This window comes from Ananas comosus, linkage group 4 (genome assembly GCF_001540865.1).
Source record: "Ananas comosus cultivar F153 linkage group 4, ASM154086v1, whole genome shotgun sequence".
NCBI classification, from domain to species: Eukaryota; Viridiplantae; Streptophyta; class Magnoliopsida; order Poales; family Bromeliaceae; genus Ananas; species Ananas comosus.
The window spans coordinates 936,748-959,894 of NC_033624.1; the positions used below are offsets into that span (position 1 = coordinate 936,748).

The 23,147-nt window shown below is 34.5% G+C and overlaps 3 protein-coding genes across 5 annotated transcripts; 2 read left to right on the top strand and 1 right to left on the bottom strand.

Moving 5' to 3' along the window:
- On the top strand, positions 230-6,286 carry LOC109708800 (myb-related protein 330-like). The gene is made up of 3 exons (XM_020230630.1): positions 230-520; positions 883-1,012; positions 5,322-6,286. Exons 1-3 carry the CDS (start codon positions 388-390, stop codon positions 6,160-6,162), a joined length of 1,104 nt encoding a protein of 367 aa, XP_020086219.1. The 5' UTR covers positions 230-387; the 3' UTR covers positions 6,163-6,286.
- LOC109708802 (replication protein A 14 kDa subunit) lies at positions 12,945-22,960 on the top strand. Of its 3 annotated transcripts, none has more exons than XR_002215822.1 (4): positions 12,945-13,034; positions 14,956-15,214; positions 15,422-15,550; positions 22,302-22,960. XR_002215822.1 is itself a non-coding variant. In XM_020230633.1 (3 exons), the coding sequence occupies exons 2-3, from the start codon at positions 14,959-14,961 to the stop codon at positions 15,484-15,486; spliced, it is 321 nt and encodes a 106-aa protein (XP_020086222.1). In that variant the 5' UTR covers positions 12,945-13,034; positions 14,956-14,958; the 3' UTR covers positions 15,487-15,689. The 3 variants fall into 3 exon arrangements, 1 of the variants encoding a protein (XP_020086222.1); XR_002215821.1 differs by lacking the exon at positions 22,302-22,960 and adding an exon at positions 21,858-22,120; XM_020230633.1 differs by lacking the exon at positions 22,302-22,960 and having other exon boundaries at positions 15,422-15,689.
- Positions 17,059-18,510, bottom strand: LOC109708799. Its single transcript, XM_020230629.1, has one exon. It carries the CDS (start codon positions 18,445-18,447, stop codon positions 17,335-17,337), a length of 1,113 nt encoding a protein of 370 aa, XP_020086218.1. The 5' UTR covers positions 18,448-18,510; the 3' UTR covers positions 17,059-17,334.

Here is a 23,147-nt window from a genome sequence, read left to right on the forward strand (position 1 = left end):
AATAAGTATTATTCTTCAAAATTTTAAACCATCACTTTTGGGTTAAATTTAAATTCTCGTGTTCCTACAAGCAGTTATTATTTTCGAAAATATCGAAACAAGCGATATTTTTAATATTTATATTCAACATCTCCTATTCCCTCCCCCTCATTTCTATTATTTATTATGTGCCCTACTAGATCCATAACCCACTGTACATGATCTCTGTTCCTTGCCCTTCCACATAGATATATATATATATACAAGTCCCTCACCAATTCTTAGGGACTGAAACTAATAAATCGTACTCCTCTCCAATCACCAACAATCTCTCTCTCTCTCTCTCTCTCTCTCTCTCTCTCTCTCTCTCTCTCTCTCTCTAAACCAGTTAGTGGGGGGAGAGAAAGCATGGGGAGAGCTCCATGTTGTGAGAAGGTGGGGTTGAAGAAGGGGAGGTGGACTGAAGAGGAGGACGAGATATTGGTTAAGTATATTACCACCCATGGTGAAGGTTCTTGGAGATCCTTGCCTAAGAATGCAGGTACAATACATATACATGCATGCCACTAAGCAAGTACTTCTCAATTTGATTCTATCTCTACTTTCTCTCTCTAAAAATGTTGGTTGGAGCTAGATATTTGCTTTTGGAGACAAATGATTTTGTCACATAAATGCATGCATGTATGGTACCAGAGCAGAAGATTTTCAAAACAAGTCTTTTTTTTTCAGATTCTTATTCTCATACGAATAATTAAAGTACCATTTCATCGCAACTTAAGTTTTTAGAGATTAGCGATTAGTTCGCACCGAATTAGAGAAACTTTATAGTATATATATATATATATATATACCCAACTCATCATAAGTTGATCATCACCTTCTTCTTCTTCGTCCTTTTACTAGGGCTTTTGAGGTGTGGGAAGAGCTGCAGGTTAAGGTGGATAAATTATCTTAGAGCAGATCTAAAGAGGGGAAATATTTCTCAGGAGGAGGAGGAGATGATAGTAAAACTCCATGCCACCCTTGGGAACAGGTACTATGGATCTTCTATATCTTTCTCTTTCTATGCTCACCATCCTGCATTTTTTACCATAAACGTCCATCATTTTACTGGGTTTTTCTCCGAATGATAACATTATAATTAATCAAAATTAACTATGTGAGGTTGGATATAATTAATTGGAGGTTGTGTTGGGAAATTTATTTGCCTTTGTGTTTGGTACCTAAACTCAATATAGTATTCACTACTTAAATTAATTACCTTCTCTGGGTTATGTTTTCTGAAAAGATCCAAACACTATTAAAAAGAAAAATTAAAAAAAAAATATCCTGCACGGTAAAATGCGCTTATTAACTAAGACAAAAAATTATAAAAACTTATCCTTTTATGAAAATTGTAACTCAGACCGTCCTTAGAGCTCGTGTTTGAGTTAGTCATAGTTTTTACAACATATTGAGATTTGCTTCCACTGTTGCTTTCGGTAGCAATCGCATCTTTTCTTTTGCTATATTAAGAAATAATAATAATAACAATTACGAAGCTTAAAATTAAATATTTAATTAAAAAAGTTTCGATCTAATGCTTCTCTTAAAAGCATTACTCAAACGATACGTACAGCTGCGTACATATCATAAATATCACTGCACTACATCACTATTTCTTTTCTCTTTCATAAAAAAAGCTCGAGACCTGGCCCACACGTCCCGTACCATTATTGATGCTGTTATTATAAAATTATTCACTTATTATTATTATTTTTTTTGTTCTTCGTTTCCCACAAGGGCGTTGTTTATGTTTAACAACGTGGGAAGAGTCAGAGTGCGGGGTGGTTGTGGGGCCCACGCACGCATCGGAGCTAGCGAATCAGAAGCGGCCTTCTGCGCGGGTCGCAGGGGGTGGGCCCCGCCACGGCTGCGGCAGACGTGGCGTCCTGTGCGCCGTCGGTGGTGATGCACGTGGGCGAAATCGTCCACTTACCGTTTCGTCCACGTCACCGACTCTCTGTTTTGTCCTTTTCCCATGTGCGGTTTATTTCCTCTTTTTTCCACAAATTTTAGTATTTTACCTCATTATTCTACAAAAAGTACGTATCCTTAGCAGCCAAGTATAGAACGTTAACAAAAAGTAAAATAATAATAATAATAATAATAATAATAATAATAATAAATTATATAAAATTTATCTGAATTATAGATTTTTTTAGTCCCACAAATTTGACCTTTCAAAATTTTACTTTTAGTATTTATTTTTTTTAAAATTTATTTGATTTGAATAGTTATCACCGGATATAAAATTTTTACTTGTTTTAACAAATTTATAGTTAGACGAATTATATAAAATATATTAACTAAACTCGCAAAGATAAACAATGCATTCAAATTTTAAAATTCAAGGATTACTAACCCGCTTAAGTTAATAAATTAAAATATTAGATAATAAAATTAAAATTTTTTAATGTCAGATAGTTAATTAGATCGACATGGGTGATAGTTAAAGCAATTAAGCCTTACACTTTACCTAATAATAATTTCTTTGACTACTCTGCAACTAATTATTAGGAGGTGGGAACTCTTTAACGTACACGACGTATTATGTTAACAAGTTTGTAGATCTGTGAACAGTTCTATTGAAAAAATTACTCACATGTCCTATCAATTCTTTTTCTCTCTTTCTCAATATATATATATATATATATATATATATATATAGTTGAGCTGGAATGCTATCGGTAGCAAACGGGCTCTGTTGCCACCCATTTGTTTTCGATGATGGAGCTTTCAAATTGACGATCGGCACTATTGAACATGATCTATATCACTTGAAGTATTTAGAAATTAAATTTCAAATCTTTTCGATATCATTTACCTAATGATCAAAGGGTTTCAAAATTAGTAATTTTAATGGTTGATATGAGGGGTTTCTCGTTTAACGGTGTAAAGTTATCCAAATCAATTGAATTTTGGTTAGAAAATTCTTTAAACTATTTAGAACAAGATCTATACTCTCGATCATGATTACAAAATTTCTATCATCACTTTTTAGAGGACATTCATTTTCAGCCATTCATTTTTACGCCCACTTGATGGACAAGAAAACAATATCGGAAAAGTATGAAATTTGACAAGAAAACAATATCGAAAATTCTTTAAACATCACTTTTTAGAGTCCAGCTACTATACTATTGATAGTACCAAGCCCTTGGTACTATTGAGTTTTCTACCGTAGGATCTACCCTTTGGTCATTTCCACCCGTTAGATTATACTATTAAACTAACCACCCACTCAACCCTAGGGGACCACTATCAATTTAACCGGGGACTACTATCATCCTAACCGCACATCCTTTCATCCAACGGCCGAAAACTCAATAGTACTAAGGGCTTGGTACTATTGATAGTATAGTAGCATAATTCTATATATATATATATAGAGAGAGAGAGAGAATCCGGCTGGGGTACTATCGATAGCACCACGCATTTGGTGCTATCGAGTTTTCCACCGTTAGATTTAACCTTCTGATTATTTTTATCCGTTAGATTATACTATTCAACCAACCACTCACTCAACCCTAGGGGACCCACATTATTCTAACCACCTATTTCTTAATCCAAGGACTAAAAAATCAATAGCACCAATAACTTGGTACTATTGATAATATTCCAACCTAGTTCTATATATATAGAGTCCGGCTACTATACTATTGATAGTATCAAGCCTTTGGTACTATTGAGTTTTCTACCATTAGATCTACCCTTTGATCATTTCCACCCGTTAGATTATACTATTANTATATATATATATATATATATATATATATATATATATATATATATATATATATATATATATATATTTTTGTCAGGGTTGGCACGGTTGACATTTTATTCTCACCGGCTCATATTAATTTGGAGGAGAAGATTAGGTGTTTCTGGAAGGATCCATCTATCCATGCAGTCAAATTACATACTCGACACGTGTTCGTCAAATTTAGGTGCGTTCACACCACGTTTGTGCGATTTTTTCACAGGGGTTGTTGAAAACTTGTAGTTTGAAAAATCTCTGCGTCCGCGCGCACGCCTGCCTGCGACTCTGCAGCAAAAGTCAGTCTCTAGACCTCGCTTACAAATAGATTGTGCTTTGTTTAAAAAATATATATATTGAAAGAGGCAACTCTCTCTTTCTTTTATATAGAACACTTTAGAATGCTCTAAAAATAAGTGTTCTCTCTACTTACTAATAGAACACTCTAGAGTACTCTACAAATAAATATTCTCTCTCTTTATAGAACACTTTAGAAACAAGTGCTCTCTACTTGCTAATAGAGCACATAAGAAAGTTCTAGAAATAACTGCTCTAGAATACTCTAGAGTACTCATGTATATAGGATGAAGCCTATAAATAGGTGAGGCCTCCACACCAAATGGTAGAGTGAAGAGTGAGAAGTAGTGAAGAAAAGGTGAGAGTGGTGGTGTGAGGTGACGAAGTATTGTGAGGTGTAGTGAAGTAGTGAAGTGAGTGTGTGAGGCTTGTAGTCTTTTGGGTGTATGTATTAGTGAGTGTGTGAGTTAGAATAATTTATATGTGAGAGTTATTTTCTCTGTAATAAAGAGAGTTTTATTATTAGTTTGGTACGCCAATATTCAAATCTGATGAAATTTTTACAGAAAATTCTTTTCACTATTTAGAGTAGACCAATTAATTTGATCTTAAATTCAAGTCCTTTTTCATCAATTTTTATGAGATATTTATTTTCAACCGTTCATTTTTAGACTAATCAAACGATAAGTAAATGATGTTGAAAAATTATGAAATTTAGTTTCCAAGTAATTTCAATAGTGTAGATCAAGTCTAACGGAGCCGATTGTCGACTTCGAAACTGTATCATTGAAAACAACTTGGTAGCATGGAGGCCTCCGTGCTACCGATAGTATACCAGCCAGACTATATATATATATATATATATATATATATAGAATTAGGCTAGAATACTATTAATAGTAAAACGCTCTTTTTGCTATCAAGTTTTTAACCCTTGGATGAAAAATTGTAGGGTCGGGATGATATTAGTCGGTTAGAGTTGAGTGGTTCTCTTAGGGTTGAGTGGTCCCCACTGGGTTATAGTATTTAATCTAATGGTTAGAAATAATGAAAAGAATTGATCCAAAGGCTAAAAAACTGATAGCAATAATAAAATTTTGCTACTAATAGTGGCCCAGTCCAACTTTATATATATATATATATATATATAAAAAGTTGTTCTTCTTTTTTTGTGAATGGTAAAAGTAAATGCGAGACATCATATTATGGTGCTCACGAAATCTCGTGCATTAAATTATTGCAGATGGTCCCTTATAGCAGGGCATCTTCCAGGACGAACAGACAACGAGATCAAAAACTACTGGAACTCCCACCTCAGTAGAAAACTCCACAACTTCAGAAAAATTGAAGGCAATAGTGGCGTTAAGGATGGCGAAGAATCCACCGTCGTCAATCTCGAGAGTCTGCCCGACGGCAGCAGGCGGAGGGGCGGCCGGTCCACGGCGAAGAGTAACACAAAGGGCGGCGAAAGCAGTAAAAGGGCGAAGAGATCAGAGAAACACAGCAAGAAAGAGAAGAGATCTGAAGAGATTGTTGTTAGCCCCGCAACATCACAAGCACAAAGCATGGTTTTGGACCCATGCAGCAACAACAACAACAACAACAACAGCAGCAACAACAACCAGGCTAGTAGTGTCACATTTGAGGGGTTTGATGAACCCATGTTGGGCCCAAATGAGGAGATGGTGAGTGGGCTTTTGAGCCCATCAAGCCCATTAGGGAGCGACCTATTGAAAATGGAAGCATTACTATGGGGTGCAAGTGAGGAGAGAGAGGGTGATAGTGCTCTTGTTTTAAATGGGGATCAGAGAGAGAGTGAGCCCTTAGTCCATAATGAAGAGAGAGAAAATGAGGAAGTGGTCTCAACCCAAGTTGAGAGTGTGTTGGATTGGGACTTGAGGGGCATGGAGGAGAAGCTATGGGATGAGGAGGGGGAGATGTGGTCATGGATGTGGGATGGTCATGATGATGAGATCATTAATGGGAGTGAGGTGCAGGTGGGAATGCAAGGGATGGAGGGGAATGACTACTCAGAGGAGCCATTTAGCAATTGGCTTCTTAAAGAAGCAGTTACAGAGACTTAGGGTTTAGTGTGGCTACAAGAAATTCGCGTTGGTGCATGAGAGAGATTACCTTGTTGCTGTTTTACCGACGTTTGGAACGTTGTAAATTAAGAGCTTTAGATATATTGATGCCTTTTTGTAGAAATTAAGGGTGTGTTCATTAATATACATTCAAGCATGTCTAAGTCTAATAATTGCTCTTGCCTTCTTTTATTAATGCATGGACTTTTTATGCCAATATTGAAAATTATATCGAATAAAACTATTTTGTCATATTACATGTCGCTTAAGCCTGCTTTGTTTTCAAACTTTTGTGACAGTCACTACAACAGAATTAGATTGTAGAAACATGTGTTTATGATATTTTTGTATAAGTGTCATATTTATACAAAAACTAAAAAAAATATATAATAATGCCTAAATATAAAATCCAATTCAACCAAAAAGAAATGGTTATTCTAATCAACCCACCTCACACAGCCCATTCAGCCAGATTACAAACAAAAAAGAAAAAAAAAAAATCGATTACCATCTTCTTTTCTCCCTTCCTTAATCCGCTGAAATCCTAGACGAAAAGCCCTTCCCTTTCGTCCTCCTCCGCCACCGTAGCCAACGAGGTAGAGTTCCGGCGGTTGCTAAATGTTTAAATAAGTGTTGGTAAATTAACAATACTATTTTTAGCTTATAGCTATACTCTTTAACTATCACTATATACCTAGTGATCCCACATATAGCAACACTTTGAAAAATGTCGGTAATTTAGCTAGCAGCATTTTTTTCGATCTGTACCGATATTTAAAAATGTCGCTATATACCGTTTTTGTTGTAGTGAGTAAAGTTTTTATCCTTTGACCTTTGAATAAGAAGCACTATACTGTGAAGCATTCAATTTGTCTCCATAAATTTTAGCCGCCATTAAACGACGTGTTTAATATTAATATCCAACATTCGTGTGCTGTGTAGATTAAATTAGCAAGAGATTTTTGGTATCAGCACATAACATTATATTTTATAAATATTCAAGCTGTATCTATCGAAGTTCATTGATTTTCGAATAGATGTGAGCGGGTGACAATATATTCTCTCTTTTGACATACGACCAAATTTATAACATTAATTATTTCGACATCCCTGGGCCCACGGCCACATCTCGTGATGTATTCGTGATGTATGTTTTTTTTTTTGTTTTCTTTAATTGGAAAAAAAACAGGAAATGAAGATAGTTTTTGTGTAATTTATTAAATGAGAAAAAAGTACATAATATTACTTTATATTCCAGTACGCAAGTAGGTTAAACAGTGTATACAAACATTCTAATAAAGTTTACACTAAGTCTTCTTATGGTCCTTATTAACTCATTTGTCTTATCAATTATGTTTTTAATTGTACTAAAATATGGCAGGTAAGAAGAGAATAAAAAGATTATCCTTACTGTCAGGCTGTCAGCTATATGATGGGTAGTCTGAACTGAGAGAAATAACTTTATTTTCCAAATGAGATATCCCAATCCTTCACACTCGCTGGCTCGTGTGCAAGTTTATCTAAGTGACTGGAGTAAATCCTACTGAGCATTGTCTACCAAGACTTTTTCCCGCTTATCGTTTTGTTTTATTTCTTTATTTCTTTTCTTTCCTTCTTTCTTTTTCCTTTTCTTTTGTTTGGCTGTTTCTACTCTGTTATCTAGGAGGCCGAGCTGCTTCTATCTTGTAAGCTTAATTTATTTTATTTAATGAATGAAGCAGCTACCTCATTCTCCAAAAAAAAAAAAAGAAAAAAAAAACTGTACTAAAATATGGGAGGACTCATCTACCTAATTAGATTAGATCTACCTAATCTAATGTAGAATGAATAGTTAAGGAACAAAAACTAAAGTAAAAAAATTATATCTAAGCAGGCTGAAAATGATTAAATCAGAAATTCACAAAAGAGAAACAAAGAGACAAAAGATCTTAATTAGAGTAGGGGCTAAGTTTCTCTTTCTGGTCAGTTAGAAGAATCTAAATGGAACTGAAATTTTATGTAATTCCAAAACTTGATCTTTTCTCGTGTATTTCGCTATCTTTTTTGGACTTCTATATGCTACATTAGACTCAGTACAGTGAATGGACACTATGATCAGAATTACCAATAGTATTACTGAAACCGACCTCTCGAGTTATTTTGAAATTTTTAGATTTTTCTCTCCATTAATCAAAAGATTATTAGTACTCCTAAATTATTTTTTTTTGAGGAAGCTTTATAAGTAAGCTGTCATTTTAACTATATAACTAGTACTTATAGCGTTTTACTACTAAACATACAATTATTTGTTCTAATTATTTAAACTACATGCATGTTAGAAAATATATATATATATTTTTTGGACAAAATGGTGATATATTATTGATTTATCTATTTTTTAAACATAAACTTAGCTGAAAATATGAACTTAAAATTTCAGGTACTAACCATCTAACTCTTTTGTCACTTGTGTTCGAGTTTGAAGTGAAGGCTTTTCTACTGAGGCTTAGAATTCTAACTTAACATCCTGACGTAGTTAAATTTTTTGACATTTTATTTGTCTAATGTTATTTGTCTAATGTTACTGCCTCTGCAAGTGGAGTCTCAGTTTAATAATAACAAATGCTAAACTTCACCTTTAACTCACCAACCACACCATAATCTAGATCATTCTATTGTAATAAATGCGCATAGCCGTTGGCAAAATGATATACGTTTAGCTACATGTCTCTTTGGCGTGAAAAGGCAGATTAATTGTCTTTTCAACTTCATTTTCTCTCCTCAATTTAGAGTGAGAAAATTTGAATTTTTGAATGCGATATTAATTTGCCGTATATAACACTTATTCCTTTGCTCTTCTCTCACTGGAGGGCTTTATTAGATTATGCATCGTCCATTTGATTGAGAGGATTCGGAAATAAAATTTTGTCAAATTTAAGGAAACATTAGACTTGTATTGTGCATATTTTGTCAATAGAACTCTTCCACACGTATGGAACTTCTATATATAAATAATATGCATATGTAAGACAAAATATGAATTCCACATTTGAATGGAGAAAAAAATGATCTATCATTACTCATTTTATTGGTAAACGTACATGTAGTTGTCAATGTGGTTATTGAAAAGCCTAAAAACAAAAGAAAAAAAAAAAGTTAATTGGTGTCCTCCTCCGTTGTTTGTTTGTTTTTTGTTTTTTATTTTTTTTTTGAGAAATAGGTAGCATGCTATCCACACCTCCTCCTTTGTTTTTCGTTTAATAATGAAGTATACCTACTCCGCCATTTATAGCATGTTTTGTTTATGTGGCACGTTCAATGTACTTGGTCAATGTCTGTTTTTTTTCTTTTTTTTTCTTTTTTTTTTAAAGATAGGTAGCACGTTACCCGATTCGCTTCGTTTATTTTATTTAGAAATAAACTTAGCTGGAAATATGAATCAACTAGGATTCGAACTTTGGTCTCGGATACCAACCATCAAGCCCTTTGCCACTTGCTTTAGGGACGGTCGGTCATTGCCACATGATAAATTTGACCAGATTCAAAGTATTTGTTCTTTCGTTATGTCCCAAATTCTCTTCTTCTTTTTCAATCTTGACAGAGTCAAAAATAAGATGCTATACCTATGTCTTTTGTAAAAAAATGTCGATTTCTCACAAAAATAATATGCGTATATACGTATATACAATTTAGCTTATTCATTTTTGTCCTTATTAATGAAATTATCGCTAATTTGGCTTTAACTAAAACTTTTAGGTATCGTTTGATTCGGGGATAAACAAAAAGTGACTATTCAAATTAAGGATAGTTATAAATTGAGGTATAAGGGGGATTAGATTAAATTTACGTTTGAATGAAAATTGGGTTATTTATGGGAATAAAAAAAATAGCGTTTGATTAGATAAGATGGAATAAGAAGGATAGTGAGTTTTTAGAAATAAAAAATAATAATATTACCCTCTTATTATATTTGAATTTGAATTTTAAAATTTATATTTTTAAATTTAAAATTTTAACTTTGAAATTACAAACTTTGAAATTAAAATTTAAAATTTAAAATCTCTAATTTTAAATTCAAAATTTAAAATTTAAAATTTAAAATTTAAATTTAAGATCAAATTTAAATTTTAAAAATATAAAATATAAAATTTTAAATTTTAGAAATTTAAATATCAAAATTTAAATTTAAAATTTAAAATTTAGAATATAAAAGAATAAACTTTAATTTTAAGATTACAAATTATAAATTTTAAAAAATTTAAAATTTAAATTTAAATTTTTTAAAATAAGAATAGGGATGGGAACAATTAATAAAAATAATTTATTATAAATATTTAAATAATAAATATATGTATTGAATATAGCTCAATTATAATTTTATAATAAAATAAATGTATTATATATATAACATAATATATTTATATAATTTAGTTTTAATGCAATTTATAATTTTAATTAAGTTTTGAAATCTATTTCTCTACATTAAAGGAGGTTTCGGGGGACCTTGGCGTTGACACGTTGTCCCCCCCAAAAACCCCCACCAAAACAAAAAACCCCCCAAAACCCCCACTTTACTCTCTCTCCCTCTATATATATATATTATATATATATTATATATTATATAATAAATTGATATCCAATTTAAAATTTAGTACTTTTCCAAAATTTAAATTTTTATTTAAATTAATTTAAATATTTATTTTTAAATTTTAAAAACTTCAAAATTTAAAATTTTAAATCTCTAAACTCTATGAAATTAATTAATTAATTAATTTTATTAATAAATTCATTGTATATAATATAATTAATTAATATTATTAATAATACACGTAATAAATCGCATAATAAAATCTAATTTGATCGATGTATAAAAAAATACATAATTTAAATTTGAGTAATATTTTAGAAATATAGTGCGTGTGTGTATAAATATAATTAATTTTATTAAACAAATTCTTCCATTATTTTATTTCCCTTCTATTTATTTTTTTTAAATTATTTTGATATATTTATCACAAATCTTTTTTCGCATAAATCTTTATAAAATAAGTTGTCGTTTTAATAAATTTTATTTAAATAAAATTAACTATTAAATTATTTTTATATAACTTTTATTGAATTAATAGTTAGACTTATAAAATTATTTAAAAATATAAAAAACTAAAATTTATTAAAAAAAATTTTAAATCCGCAGCATCGCGCGGGTATTTCACTAGTTAAGCATTGGAAAAGCACTATTCCACCAAAATGGTGGAATAGCAAATCTTTGCTATTCCGGGATAATTGGGAATAGCAAGTTAAAATTACAAATTATAAATTTTAAAAATTTTGAATTTAAAATTTTAAAATTTTAAAATAAGAATAGGGATAGGAACAATTAATAAAAATAATTTATTATAATAAATTTATAATTTTTTAAAAAATTCTAATTAAACTTAAATTTTTAAAAAATAATTTATTATAATATTTAAATATAAATAATATGTATTAATATAGTACAATTAATAATTTTATAATAAAAATAATGTATTATAATATATAACATATTATATTTATATAATTTAGTTTTAATTAAATTTATAATTTTCATGAAGTTTGAAATTAAGAATTAGAATACCACTATTTCACCAAAATAGTGGAATAGCAAATCTTTACTATTCCGAGATAATCGGGAATAAAATATTTCGGTAAAAAATTGCCCCGTTTGGTGGAATAGCCGATAGCGGGGATAATTTTCTTTATCCCCGCTTATCCTCTGAACAAAACGGGGCCTTAAGTGCTATAGGCCGTTTATGAGGAATAGTTATAGGTCCAAATAGCCCAGTAGTTTTGCAAACGTACAATCTCTGAGCCTATAAAGCCCACGTGTTTTTAGAATCTAATGAAAAATTGATGAATTTGGCGGGAAAAAAAATGTATTATATAATTCAATTATTATTTTTTTCTGAGACTCAAAATTTATAAACGTAAATGTCGATATCCAATCATTTCATTTCTCGTTATTTTTGAAATTATGATTTTCAAATTATTTGTGGATAATTTAAATTACTTGAATAGGGCGGAGAGTTAAACACCAAATTAGTTGTGAGATTTTTGTGGAAAATACAGTTAACTTTGATTAGCCAAGTAATGTAAGTTAATGAATTTGTAAATTTTGATAAATTGTAAACTCTGGAAGTTTGAAGTATACAATTTGGATAAAGTTCAGATGATTTTAATTTAATTTTTTTTTTCTTCTAAATCAGGCGAAATTTGACGAGTTTATCGGGTTTTGATCTCAAATATCCTACCCAACTTAGTTATCGGGTCGGATCCAATTTGAACACAGAGCATGATCTGATTGGAGAGAGAAAGCGCGCTAAAGGCCCAAAATTTTCCATTATTTCCCGCCAATACGATCACCTCAAATTTGTAGCGAGATCCCTAGACTTTAAATATTAGAACAAAGATTCTTTCTTTCCTTTTTTAATATTTTCATATCAATCCTACATATTGGTTTTTTTTTTTTTTTTTTTTAATTCCTATCGAGCTACTTTTTAGTAGTGAACAGTAATATCTTTTTTTTTATTTTGAGTTATCATTTTATTTTTTCAATTTAAGATGCTTTTAAAGATCATGAAAATAGATTCTTTGATAAAAAGGATAAAATTGTAATAAACAGAGGCTGTGTATGACATTTATAAGGGCGAAAGGATAAAAGTTAAAATTGCGAAGATACATGTAAAGTTTTTATCAGAGAAAATTTAGCATATTTTTAAATTATCTGAACTGGAAGGGATCTGTATGTAAATTACCCTTTCCTATTTAAAACCCTTCTCCCCCCTCCACTCTCTCCCTCTTCGGCGGCGACGATCCAATTCCACCTCCACCATCGCCGAAGCTCGATTCCTCAGGTCAATCTCTCTCTCACTCTCTCTCTCTCTCTGGTTCTAAATCAAATGTATTGATTAGATTAGATCATGTTTGGAGTGTTTCCCCTCTATGATCGATCTCTTTTGCACCATTTTTAGTGTTTTTTTTTTTTTGTAGATTAAATGAATCTGATATTGATCGGATTTCTCACTGTGTTGATCAGCGAATGCTTGTTCGAATTGTTGATCTGAGTATAATACCGATGTTTTTGTATGAATCTTTCCCTGTTGATCGATGTGATTTGGAGCAACGGGACTTAGAATTTATCTTTATTGATGATTTATTGGTGATTAACTAACTCAATACTTCTAATTATAACTGGATGTGATTTACCAAAGAGTTTTTTCATTAAGGACTCAAAAGGGGATTTGGAGAAAACCGGCTAAATTTGAATAAAACTTCTGAAAAGATCAATGGAATCTAAATTAGGCCTGCGGAAGAGGATATTTCCCTTTATGAGAAAGGGTGGAGATGTTAATAAACTGTTAGCTTGGAAATTGTGAGGAAATGGTAGATGGATAACACATGCTTTTATATTGTTAAGTGTACTTGATCTTTTTTTTTTTTTTTTTTGTTTTTGTTTTTGCTTTTACAGAACTTCGTTGCATCAACTGTTGCGTGTTAATCAGTTCAAACGAGAATGCTGTTTGTAACATTTTATCTAATTTATTCGCTCCAAAAAGTTGAACAATTCTCTTTGTCTAGATTTAGTCGAGGGAGGAAAGATGTGATGATGAGGTTCTTTGCTATCTATTACACGAGGATTTTTAGCCTTTTCCGCCTTTGTTGTTAATATTTGCTTTTCCATTCAAGCTTTACAGTTTACCTCAGAAAGTGATTTTGTGCATCTCATATCATAATCTTGTGAAAGACAGAAAAAGTGAAGATAGATCCAAGAGAGATGAGAATAGGACTTCCAAAGTAACTCTGAAATTTGTGGACTATAAATGGAAGCATATGATAAACTTAATTTTACCTTTCCTAGTTGATGTTCAGGACATGAAAAACTACTTGCACAATAATCTGCTGCTCAATACTGATGTTTTCTGACAGCTCGCTAGAGAGATTGGATAAATCAAAGAATAAAATGATATGACAACCTTCAACTTTCAAGTGATATTCTTAGTGATCTTTAGTCATTTGCGCGTCGTTTCTTTCTGAAGTGTGGCATCACGATTTCATCAATTTGCATTTCTTGGTTCATTTTCATTATACACAGACGTTACATCTTTGAATTGGGCAAATGCTTAAAATGTGAAAAACTCTATTTCAATTTGAGGCTTCCGAGTTCACAGCAGAAGGATCCCGTTTCTTTACTGATATGGATCATGATGGTTTAATTGAAAATAATATAGCTCTCCAACGGGCCGCTAAGTAGATTTTATTGGTTGAAGGATCTGATTTACTTAATAGACTTCGAAAAGTTACATCATCTTTTTGTGGAATTGAGGGATATAACTTGTGCACAGAAGCTTTTGAACTGGCGGAAAATACATCATTTTTGTTATCTTTTATATATCAGTTCACGGTAGTATAGATATCATTTTTGTCCGAATCTCTTCTTTTTCAAAAAAGGAAAAAGAAACATCCTACTTCAAAATTCAGTACTGTTTGACAATTTAGAATGTTCCTAGAGAAGGTTGCTATGTTATAATGAGAGGTAAGTTTAATTTAAGCTTCAATTGGGAAATCCAAGGATTAAACTAAATCATTATGTATTTGAGGGGTCTATAAGATTTTAGGTTCAATATCTACCCATAAGATATATCCTTCAGGGAATACTGTTAATCGAGTCCTCATCTTTTGAGTGCTTGATAGTCCATATTATACATCGGCAGATTAAACTGCACATTATAGAATCATAATGAATTGCTGATATGATTCTGGAGGCTAAATTTGCAGATAATGGATACCTCAAGCCCTGCAGTATTTGTCAATGGGGAGATCCTAAAGATGTATTTGGGGCGGAGAGTTCGTGCAGTGGTTCAAGTAATGCGAAATGAAGGTGGAGTCATTATAGGGCAATCCACTGATGGGTATCAGTTGACCATAAAAGGAGCTCAGTCTCTCCCTCTTTCGCATTTCGTCGAGGTTATAGGTGTTGCTGATGGAAATCAGTCCATTCGTGCTGAGATATGCACTGACTTTGGCGACAATTTTGGTATATATACGCCTTCTCTTCTTTGTTTTTAGTTAGAAATTTGGTCCCTGAATATTGCAGTTCCTTTCCATCAAAAATTGTTTTGGTATTGTCTATTTGCTTTTCTATAAATTGTAAAAGTTGTTCCGTACGTGTTCGTTACACATATAGATCAAACTTTTTATCTCTTAGTTTTGATCATTCTAATTGACCTTTTACTTGTGGCAGATACTGTGTCGTACAATGGACTATGCCAACTTGCTAACGGTAAATTCAAAAACTTGTTTCTCTGATGAACCGGATGCCTGATCTCAGAAGATCTACTTAAGCAAAAGAAAGTTGGACGTCGCAAGCTGGGTACGTATATGGATATGGCATTTTGAGACTTTTGTTCTTCGAATATATTATGATTAGATGGAAAATTAGTATGGCTGTGATCTTTTATATTTCGTATTATGAGATGCTTGCTTATATTGTCAGTTGATACTGTTCTTAAGCTGTGTATATCGCCCTTTTGAGTGATATATTTACCGACTTGCTGGTCAGTGCGGCTAGCCTGCGGTGCTGGTGCAGCACCGACATGCGAAACTGCCCTACTTGGTGGTTTCCGTCATCTCAGGCCACCCTTTGCGGAGTGGCTTAGTTGCCGCTTTTTTCGGTGGTTTCTCATAGATTGCTTTGGCACATTGACCAGATCCTGCTGAAGTGCAGGAGGAAAGCATGGCTGGCGATCGCCGTGCCTCCGTGCACTGATCACGCCTATCGATAGACAGTAAGCCACATTACTTCTTCAATAGTACGATGGACACTGCAAACTTATGGACGGAGAGTTCGTGCAGTGGCTCCAGTTTTGCTAGTGAAGACGGAGAATTTATAGGGGAAGATCCACCGATGGGCATCTTTTAGCCATAGGAGCTTAGGCTTCTCGCCATTTCACTGGGTCTGGCCTATCGGCCAGTGGGTCAATCAACAGGGTTTTCCCATTAGGCCTCTTAGGATGGGATGGGTTGGACCGACTTTAATGATCGGAAACCATTTCGGGCCGGGTTTGGACCAATGCCCAACCCATTTTGACCTGTTCTAAGATTTGTCGGGATGTATCCGGACTAAACTTTGACCCGGTCTTGACCCAACTCGCTCTCAAATTAGACCTACTAATGACTTTTCACAAGAAGGGCAGGTAGACAATTTTAACTGTCGCTGTCCATCTTTAAATATTAAACTCAAATCAAGAACAAGACAAAAAGAATCCAAAGCTTCATGGAGGCCCACCACAAAGGACNTAATGCTTCAGGTGCACACGTTCTAAGGAAAAGAAGCATCATAATAGGTATTTATTTATTGCAATTATCACCTTATCTGCTTTACTTTTTTTTTTTTTAAATCCTTTTATTTTAATTATAGCACTGCTACTTGACTTCATCCATTCAAGGATTAATTTTATGATTCTAGTTTTATCATAATTTTATTTTTTTTAAAACTCAAAATTTTGAAAAATTATTGATTTTTAAAAATGTGGAGTGATATGCAATTTATTTTTGACTGTACAGATAATATATATATATATATATATATATATATATATATAAAAGGGAACCAGTACACGGAGCTGGGGACTCAGATTTATAGCATCCAAAACTATTATTCTGAAGTTTATTTTAGAAGTTTCTCTCAAAAAAAAAAAAAGAAGTTTATTTTAAAAGAATTATTTTAGAGCATTATAATCGGTTAATCACTCTCTGTTACATACTGAGACTAAAAACTGAACATGTTAACAGATTTACGATATCGTACAAGAAAATATTAGAAGAAATGGAAAAAGTCTAATGGTGGCCCTATATTTTAAGCTAACAAACAAGCTTCGCTTCCAACACAGCACGTGCATGTCGTCTCGCCGGCACATGTCTATTTCTAATCATCCCAAAACAAACATAATGCGAGAAAATGAACCAACAACAACGCCGATTAATTCTACTAATCTACTAAAATTCGTAATCACACAATCAACACATTATTCTTAAATTTTCACCCTAATAAAAACTACCATTTATAAAATACATATACACCGCTTAGTTTAGGGATTTTGTTTCCACCGAATACATATATTGGGTTTTAACTGCTAATTTTGCGGGAGGGATCGTTCACCGGGAGGAGACGGGGTTGAGGGTTTTGGCGAGGCCGTTAATGGCGCCGTAGCTCCGGGAGGTGAACCCTAGGCATCCGAGGAGACCCTGTCGGTAGGGCAGGAACGTGCGCCGCCGCAGTTCCTCCGCCTGCGCCCGGTTCGCCGCGTAGTGCCGCACGTGCGGCGACGGCGCCGCCCCCGCCCGCTTCGCCGACGCCCTCTTCGACTGGGCGGCGCCGTTGTTGGGCTTCGGCGGCGGCGTTGGGGGTTTGGATCGCGAGGATGGGGAGAAGGAGATGGAGTGCCAGAACTTGTTCTCCTTGGCGGCCCCCCGATCTCTCCCCTCGCTCTTGCTTCGGTAGAGGAGATCTTTGAGGAAGATCCACCGCTTGGAGTAGCGCCCGGAGGAAGAGGACGAGGAGGAGGAGGATCGCGACGACGAGGCCGAGACGGGTGGCGCCGCCGCTTCGGCCTCCTCGGACTTCGGATCGGGATTGGTATCGCGATCCTTCGGCGGACCCCCTTCGTCCTCCGCTTCTTCTTTCCACCGGAAGCGGGGGCTCCGCAGTGGAGACATGGATCTGGTCCTCCGGTGGAGCGATCCGCTCCTCATCCACAGACCCCGCCCTCGCGCCGCCGCCTCGGCGTCCTCCGCCGCGAGATCGTCCGCCTCGTCCGGCTCCAGATCCAGGAGCGGGACGAGCGACTGCGGCCGCTGGAGGTGGGAGGAGAGCTTCAGCGGCCGGATCTGCCCGTTGAGGAAGAGCTCGTCTGCGGAGCTCATGGATCCGGCCACCGCGGCGCCGGCGGAGGGGCGCCTCGCCGAGAACTCGAACTCGATGTCGCCGCCTCCTGAGGGGGAGTAGGACGAGGCGGCGGCGGCGGCGGAGCAGGGCGGGGAGCAGAGTATGAAGTGCATTGGGCTCGCCGGAGCACTGAAGAAGTATCCGAAGCCGCCGTCTCCGGCGGCTTCGGCGCTGCTGCCGCGGCCGGGGCTGGAAGGGACGCTAGCGAAGGGAGTGGTGGCGGAGCTGTGGACGTCGTCGGCGAAGCCCTGAGGGGCGTCGCCATCGCTAGGGTTTTCGAGCTCCGGGTGCGCTTCGCCATTACTAGGGTTTCCGATCTCCATTTTCTCTCTCTCCTGGTACGAACAGCAAACGAACGAGGGAAGGCGTGGAAGACGAAGGCGGCTGCGGGGACGCCCCTTAAATAGAAACGAGAACGCGGTGAGGTAACTGCCTCTTATACTCTTGCCCATCAACTTTTTAATATTTACATGAAGTGCCACTGATTTCTGCGGGCAGTTGTTTTGATTTTGCCCAAATTGTCCGTTTAACATAACGACCGTTAACTGGTTTTTTTGGTCAAGAATTTTTTTTTTAAAAGGAGATACTCTGCCCAATTTGGCCGTTTAAGATAACGACCGTTAGAATACCGCAGAGCGAATCACCTTACTAGAAAATTTATAACGTGCCAACTACTCCTAAGCTAACAACTTACATAGCGTTGAATATTTACAGCAGTACATTACTAGCGTCTAGAAGTTACCACTTGCCAATAGATATGTCTTTTCTCACTAATTATATTAAGGATAATAAACTTAACAAAATTTAAAATCGTGTAGCTTATTTATTTATTCTTTACTATTGCATACTTTAAGAATATTATTTTGCTATTCATGGTAATTATTATTTTTATTATTTTTCCTAAAAAGGAACTATCTTAATAAAACTTATCTAAAATAAGTCATAATTATACATCTTACTAAAATTGTAATAAACTAAAGGACAGATTATAAATATATTGTGTTGTATTCTCTTATATACCGCCTGTAGCATTGAGGCATGTTAAGAGAAAATTAAATAAGCGATAGCATTTGTTAGGTGTTTGATTATTTTAGAGTAGAGGTGCAACTTTTCGACACATAGGTATTACTTGACACCCAACACGAAATTACTAAATTTGAGTTTTATTATTTACATGGGTTTGGTTAAAAATAGGTTGGCCTATTTTACTTATTTACGTAGCAGTTTATTCAGATTGACCCGCCTAACGTATTTAATTATTTATTTAATTTTAAATATATTTTTTTATTAGAGTATGAACAAAAAATTTGCTAATTTTATAATATACACATACATTTATAGCTATGTATAATAATTTAATAATTGTTAAATAGTTTTAGCCTGTATAAGGTAAGTTATTGTGTTAAACTAAAAATATAGATAATAATAAAACGAATTGCACAAATCGTCCCACTTAAGCTGTTCGATAAATAGATAACATAACATTTAAATTAATCTTATGCGCGGGACCCACACGAGAGCGTCTTGCTTCCACGTCGGCGGCGTCGGTTGCGGATCTGGGCCCCACTTGATTGTACCCGTCATGTGGTCCTAAATTACGCAAGTATCCTTACCTTGTCCCCTTATCGCGCCCCCCCCAAGTAAGTGGACGGGAATCTGGAGGGCATAATGGGAAAATCGGAGATTTGTCGTGCGTGGGAAACTGTGCGTAAATAGAGGGCGGCACGTTCGGCGGTTGGGTCCGAGTCCGCCTTCCCAGCCGCTCACAGGATTATGTTAATTTGGCGCTGACCTTTTTATTATTATGCACTAATCTCCAAACTAATTATTATTTGCTTATATACTTTTCCCTTATTTTTTATTTATTTATGTCACGTAATATATAATATTTTTTAGGGCCACAATCGAATATTCTTGAAATAAACGATGATTGGTCCGGTCCAACTTAATCTACATTATCAAAATTTTTAAATTTTAAATTTCATAATAATATTATGACATTATTTGTTCAGCATTCATATAGTTTCAAAATTGATAATTCCTAATGGATATTATGAAGTGAATTTCAGACAATTTTAGTGCCGAATATCAAATAATTATGTCATAAAATTATAAAATATGTCTTTTAGAATATTAAAATAATCTGAATCATATTTGACTATAATGGTGGATGATTTGGATGTTTTATGGTTAGAAATGATGAGGAACTAAGCACTCTAGTTTATTTTTAGAAGTATTTTAGCCTTATTCTTTTAAGAAAATTTAATTAATTTTTCTCTCTTCATGTATTTTTTACTTTGTTATTTTATGATTTTAAAATGCGTTATTTTATTACCGCCTGGTGATAGCATTATTTTATTCTAATAATCCACTGTTATGTAAGAGAGCTAAACGATACGGCTAACAAATAACAAGGTAAAATATTATATATTAATAGTTTTCTAATTTCAACTTTTATTATTTTGTAATGCTGGATAACATAAAACAAAAAGGTGCACGGTAAAAGCTGATACTTTTTTAAGTGATATAGGATGTTAAAGTGAAAATATGCTAATCACATATGGTGATTAATTGAAGGTCTTTTTTGGTTTTTAACATATTGTCGTCTCCACGGCGCCACAACTTTTCAAAATTGTGAGCTACAAACTCAAAACAGGGGATATTTCAAACTGTAGTTTTGAAGTAGGTGAGTAAATAGTTCAACCCAAGCTTTGACCTTTCCGAACAATTAAGAATTGTTTTTTAGTTTCTATTGTAGTTTTAAAGTATACGCTCGCACTAACCTATAGTGCGATCGCTATCTAACGGTGGATACTACATGTTTGTGAGTAATTAAGAAGTTATTAGACCTTCCAAACGATCGATTGTTATGGGTTTATGAGCTTAGTTAGTCTAATGGGCCGCGGGCTTGTGGAGATGGTGAGGTACGAATTGGAGGTGGGGATGGTGTTTCCGGAATCTGCGGCGAGGAAGTAGGGGAAGCACAGGGCAAGAGTTAGAGGTGGGAGGCTGTCCATCACATAACAGTACTTAAATTTTAAACACTTCAATCTTAAACCACAATCTTTAAACCACTGATGGTTGGCAAACTTATTGATTTAAGAACTGTCACACCCCAATAATCCCACATCGGATAGGAATGGGGATGTGATTAGATTTATAAGAGACTTAGACACTAGTAATAATAACTGGGCTTAAGTATTTTGGGCCGGTTGTTGGGCCCAACGAGTTATTGTTGCTAGTGGGCTGGGTCGTTACATTTGGTATCAGAGCCGGTTCACCAGCTGGACATGTGTGGCGAGTCTCGGCTGAGCCAGGGTCTGGATGACGGGCTAGCGAGACGGGTCTCACATCGCCTGGTGATCTTGGGCTGTGTGTGATTGGGCTGGGTCGTTACAAGAACTGCACGAGAAGGTCCAACTATAGCAGTTGGAACTATGCGCAAATTGACTGCAGTTCTAACTGAAAGATAAGCCTATCTCTTTAATTATTTTTTAAACAAAAACTATTTTTCTTTTTCACGTTGGAGGTAATCTCATCATTATATACATATAAAATGATAAAATTTTAAAAATAAATTTTCAATTGCATGTAATTAATAAATTATTTGTAATTGCAGCGTATTTTTACTATATCTAATTAAATAGGGTGCATGTAGTTGCAATTACTGTATTTTCAATATTATGCATCTATAATCATACTGAATTTATAATTATAATATCTAACCAAACAGCTCTTAAGTGAAAATGGGGTGGAACTCTGGAAGCAACTCTCTTGTGTCATTGAGTCGGAAATGGGGTGGCAATGGAGCTGGATCTCAAGAATGTAAGGTTTGAGAAAATCCGAGTCAGGCTTAGATCTTCAATTTTCTTAGTCGACCCGGACCAGACATTTATGGTGGCTGGGCCGAGCTCAAGCTGCAAAATGCCACATATGTCACAATTTGATCAGGCGAAGCTCGTTTTTGAGTGTGTTAATGCTTGTTTTTGTGTTTTACTGAGTTGGTCTCTCTATGTTTTTTTGGTAATTATTCTCGTTGCGTCTCCACCATTAAGTAAATAAGTACTAATGATTTAGATCATATAAGTTTTCTCTCATTGAATCAGTAATGTTAGCATGGCTACCAAATTAGGCCAATATCTGAAAAAACTGAGCCGCTGTTTGTCCGTTAACACAGGAATATTGAACCATCAACTGGATGTGAGGAATCTTTTGGAGTAGTGTCATTAACGGGTCTTTCACAGGTCCCTAGAAGGGCCCCAACTTAAAACCACCATCCATCAGGGTCAAAGTTTTTCCTCGTCCTATGGCACAGCGTGAACATGAAAAGTGAGTGGTTACCCTTTATTTTATTTTAGGAAACATTCCATAGTGGCTTATTCATGACCTGGCACAGGTAAGAGTCTAATCTATTTCTACGTAGACTAGAATTGGCTCACTAAAAAAAAAAAAAAAAAAAAATCTACCATCTAGAAAAGATTGAAATCCTACAATTCTCTATTCTAGAGTTAACTCTTTTTGAGTTTATAATATTATGAAAAATAGTTGATAAGATTAGTATATAAAACTTGGCCTTTTCAGCTAATGCTGTCGTAGAATTGTAGTTCTTTTTGAATTGTAAATTCAGTATTGTTCTAGATCAAATGCCCAGGACAAATTCTATAGCTGGAATTATAAAATTTTTTGGGCTGGTAAACCTAACACTGCGCTAAATCAAATGTCCAGGACAAGCACTAGAAACAATCTCTCGGATAATAAATTAATAATTGTTTTATCTTCACTTTTGCATAGATAGGAAAACCAAATTTATCATTTTGACAATTAATTAATGTAGCACATAGTTATTATATCACTATTTTATACCAAGAGAAAAGGATATGAGGATGGTATAATTGAAGAGTGATAGCCTCAACAATAAGATGTTTTTCACAAATAATATTAATTTAAGTAATACATTTTTTTGATCATATTTTGGCTCCACATGAATAATACCTTGCGTAGGATAATTTTTGATCTCTCACTT

What these genes read in the sequence shown, in the direction of transcription:
- LOC109708799 (XM_020230629.1), bottom strand. Translation starts at nt 18,447, where the DNA reads ATGGAGATCGGAAACCCTAGTAATGGCGAAGCGCACCCGGAGCTCGAA.
- LOC109708802 (XM_020230633.1), top strand. Translation starts at nt 14,959, where the DNA reads ATGGATACCTCAAGCCCTGCAGTATTTGTCAATGGGGAGATCCTAAAG. An exon ending in TGACTTTGGCGACAATTTTG is followed by an intron (nt 15,215 to 15,421) that starts GTATATATACGC and finishes TACTTGTGGCAG; the next exon opens with ATACTGTGTCGTACAATGGA.
- LOC109708800 (XM_020230630.1), top strand. Translation starts at nt 388, where the DNA reads ATGGGGAGAGCTCCATGTTGTGAGAAGGTGGGGTTGAAGAAGGGGAGG. An exon ending in ATCCTTGCCTAAGAATGCAG is followed by an intron (nt 521 to 882) that starts GTACAATACATA and finishes TCCTTTTACTAG; the next exon opens with GGCTTTTGAGGTGTGGGAAG. An exon ending in CATGCCACCCTTGGGAACAG is followed by an intron (nt 1,013 to 5,321) that starts GTACTATGGATC and finishes AAATTATTGCAG; the next exon opens with ATGGTCCCTTATAGCAGGGC.